At 44.6% G+C, this 1,792-nt stretch overlaps 1 protein-coding gene across 1 annotated transcript in view; it reads left to right on the top strand.

Moving 5' to 3' along the window:
* The first annotated feature begins 146 nt into the window (after positions 1-146).
* The window catches only part of rrp36 (ribosomal RNA processing 36), an 8,455-nt gene continuing 6,809 nt past the window's right edge, over positions 147-1,792 (top strand). The window contains exon 1 of the mRNA XM_061026312.1: positions 147-310. Coding sequence (XP_060882295.1) covers positions 147-310 — 164 coding nt within the window. The remainder of the gene's footprint in view (positions 311-1,792) is intronic.

Here is a 1,792-nt window from a genome sequence, read left to right as displayed (position 1 = left end):
CCTCGACCTGTTGCGGTGAACCTGCAGGCCTGAGGGAGGAGGAGTGTGTCTGCGGTGAGACGAGACCTCCGGAGAGAAGAAGAAGAAGAAATCAGGAGGCTGTGAGAGGAGGAGGGACAGCAGACAGCGCTCAGGAGGAGTTCTGAATGAACGGAAAACAAAGAGGAAGAGGAGGAGGAGGAGGAGAAAGAGGAGGAGGAGGAGGAGCGGCTCTCCTGCTGGGTGATAATCCTGCTCAACGTCCACAAGCCGTCTGCCCTCTCGGGGTGTTTGGATCACAAGTGTTCAATCAACACAGCAACACCGCCCGGTGAGTCCCCCCAACCGCAGAGAATATCACCACTTCCGGTACGACTTTCAGAATAAAGGCGTGACTCAAAGCACTGCAGTGGTGTCACACCTGAGAATCTCTGCATGCAATGATAATAACGCAGCTTATAGATGATAAAAGATCAGTCAAGAATGTGCTATATATGTTACCTTGATTTATTACATTATTGGTATTTTATTCTCTTTGACCATCTTCCTCTTTCATCCTCCTCCTAACTCTCCTCTCTGTGTTTTAACTCTTCATATTTACCTCCCTTTGTTTGGCCTTTCCATCTTCATTTTGGTTTTATTATTATTTTTGTTGCTGTTGTAAAATGCCCCACTATGTATGTCCTTGAGCATCTCCTTGCAGGGATTTTTTTTTTTCGAGGGGCGGGGGGGCGGTGGGGGGGGGGGGTCATGCTCAACTTTACAGTTTAAAATACAAATAAAAAAATAGAAACTAAAACCTGCCTCTGACAGGGCTAATAGGCAATCACAGTTTAGGATTTTTGGGGTGGCCAATCAGATTTCAAGGAGGACCCATGCCACCCCTTTGGACACGCCCCTGATAGGCCACCTGCAAGAAATTAAAAAAAAACAACTAAAAACTACACCCCCCCCCCCCACACACACACACACACACACACCCCGGTAATCGGCTATGTGAAGGTAAAATCTCCTCAACCAGCCGCACGTCATTAGTCATCAAGCCAAAACAATCATCCAATTAATATTCATTAACATTAAAACTCAAATAAATACATTTACTTTTGTTTTGTACTGAGTCGACTGATTCTACTTCCTGTTGAAATGTGTTTAACTTGACGGATCCCCCCTCCCCCTCCCCCCCCGGAGTCTCCTGGCAACGGTAATAAACTCCTCCTCCCTCCTCCTCCTGTCACAGTGACGGGGTTGAAAACACACAGATAATCCACTTTTTTACCCCTTTTCCTTCAGATCATTGCACTTAAAATCAGATCAGTGATGTTGATAAACATCTTTATCGATTACCTGGGGAGGTGAATCTGATACAAAGAGGTTAACGACGTGAAATGTTCTCTGTTGTTTGTTTTTCTCATCAGTTGGTGTCAGGGGTTTGTTTTGTTGTCTGCAGCGCCCTCTGCCGGTCACACCTGCAGGTTGAACTCTGTATCAGGATATCATCGAGAAACCTTTTATTCTTTGCATTAGTTTAAAATCAAAACTTAAATCCCCAAATCCCTGCAGTGTAACCATGGTTACGCAGACCTGCTCAGTGATTCATAACATCTTAAACAAAAGACAAAAAACAGAAACGGATATCACACAGGTGATGATATCGTTTCTGTGCTTGGATTATTATTTATTTTTCTCAGAATTCAAAGTTAAGAAACTGTTTCTGACAGAATATCTGAAAGTGTATAAAAAGGTGGCGCCTGTAGTGTAGTTGTTGATGCGTGTGTCCCATGTGAGGAGGCTGCAGTCCTCAAAGTGGGCATCC

The sequence above is a fragment of the Labrus mixtus genome, chromosome 2 (genome assembly GCF_963584025.1).
Source record: "Labrus mixtus chromosome 2, fLabMix1.1, whole genome shotgun sequence".
Classification (NCBI taxonomy): Eukaryota; Metazoa; Chordata; class Actinopteri; order Labriformes; family Labridae; genus Labrus; species Labrus mixtus.
This window is presented reverse-complemented; position numbering and strand designations above follow the sequence as displayed.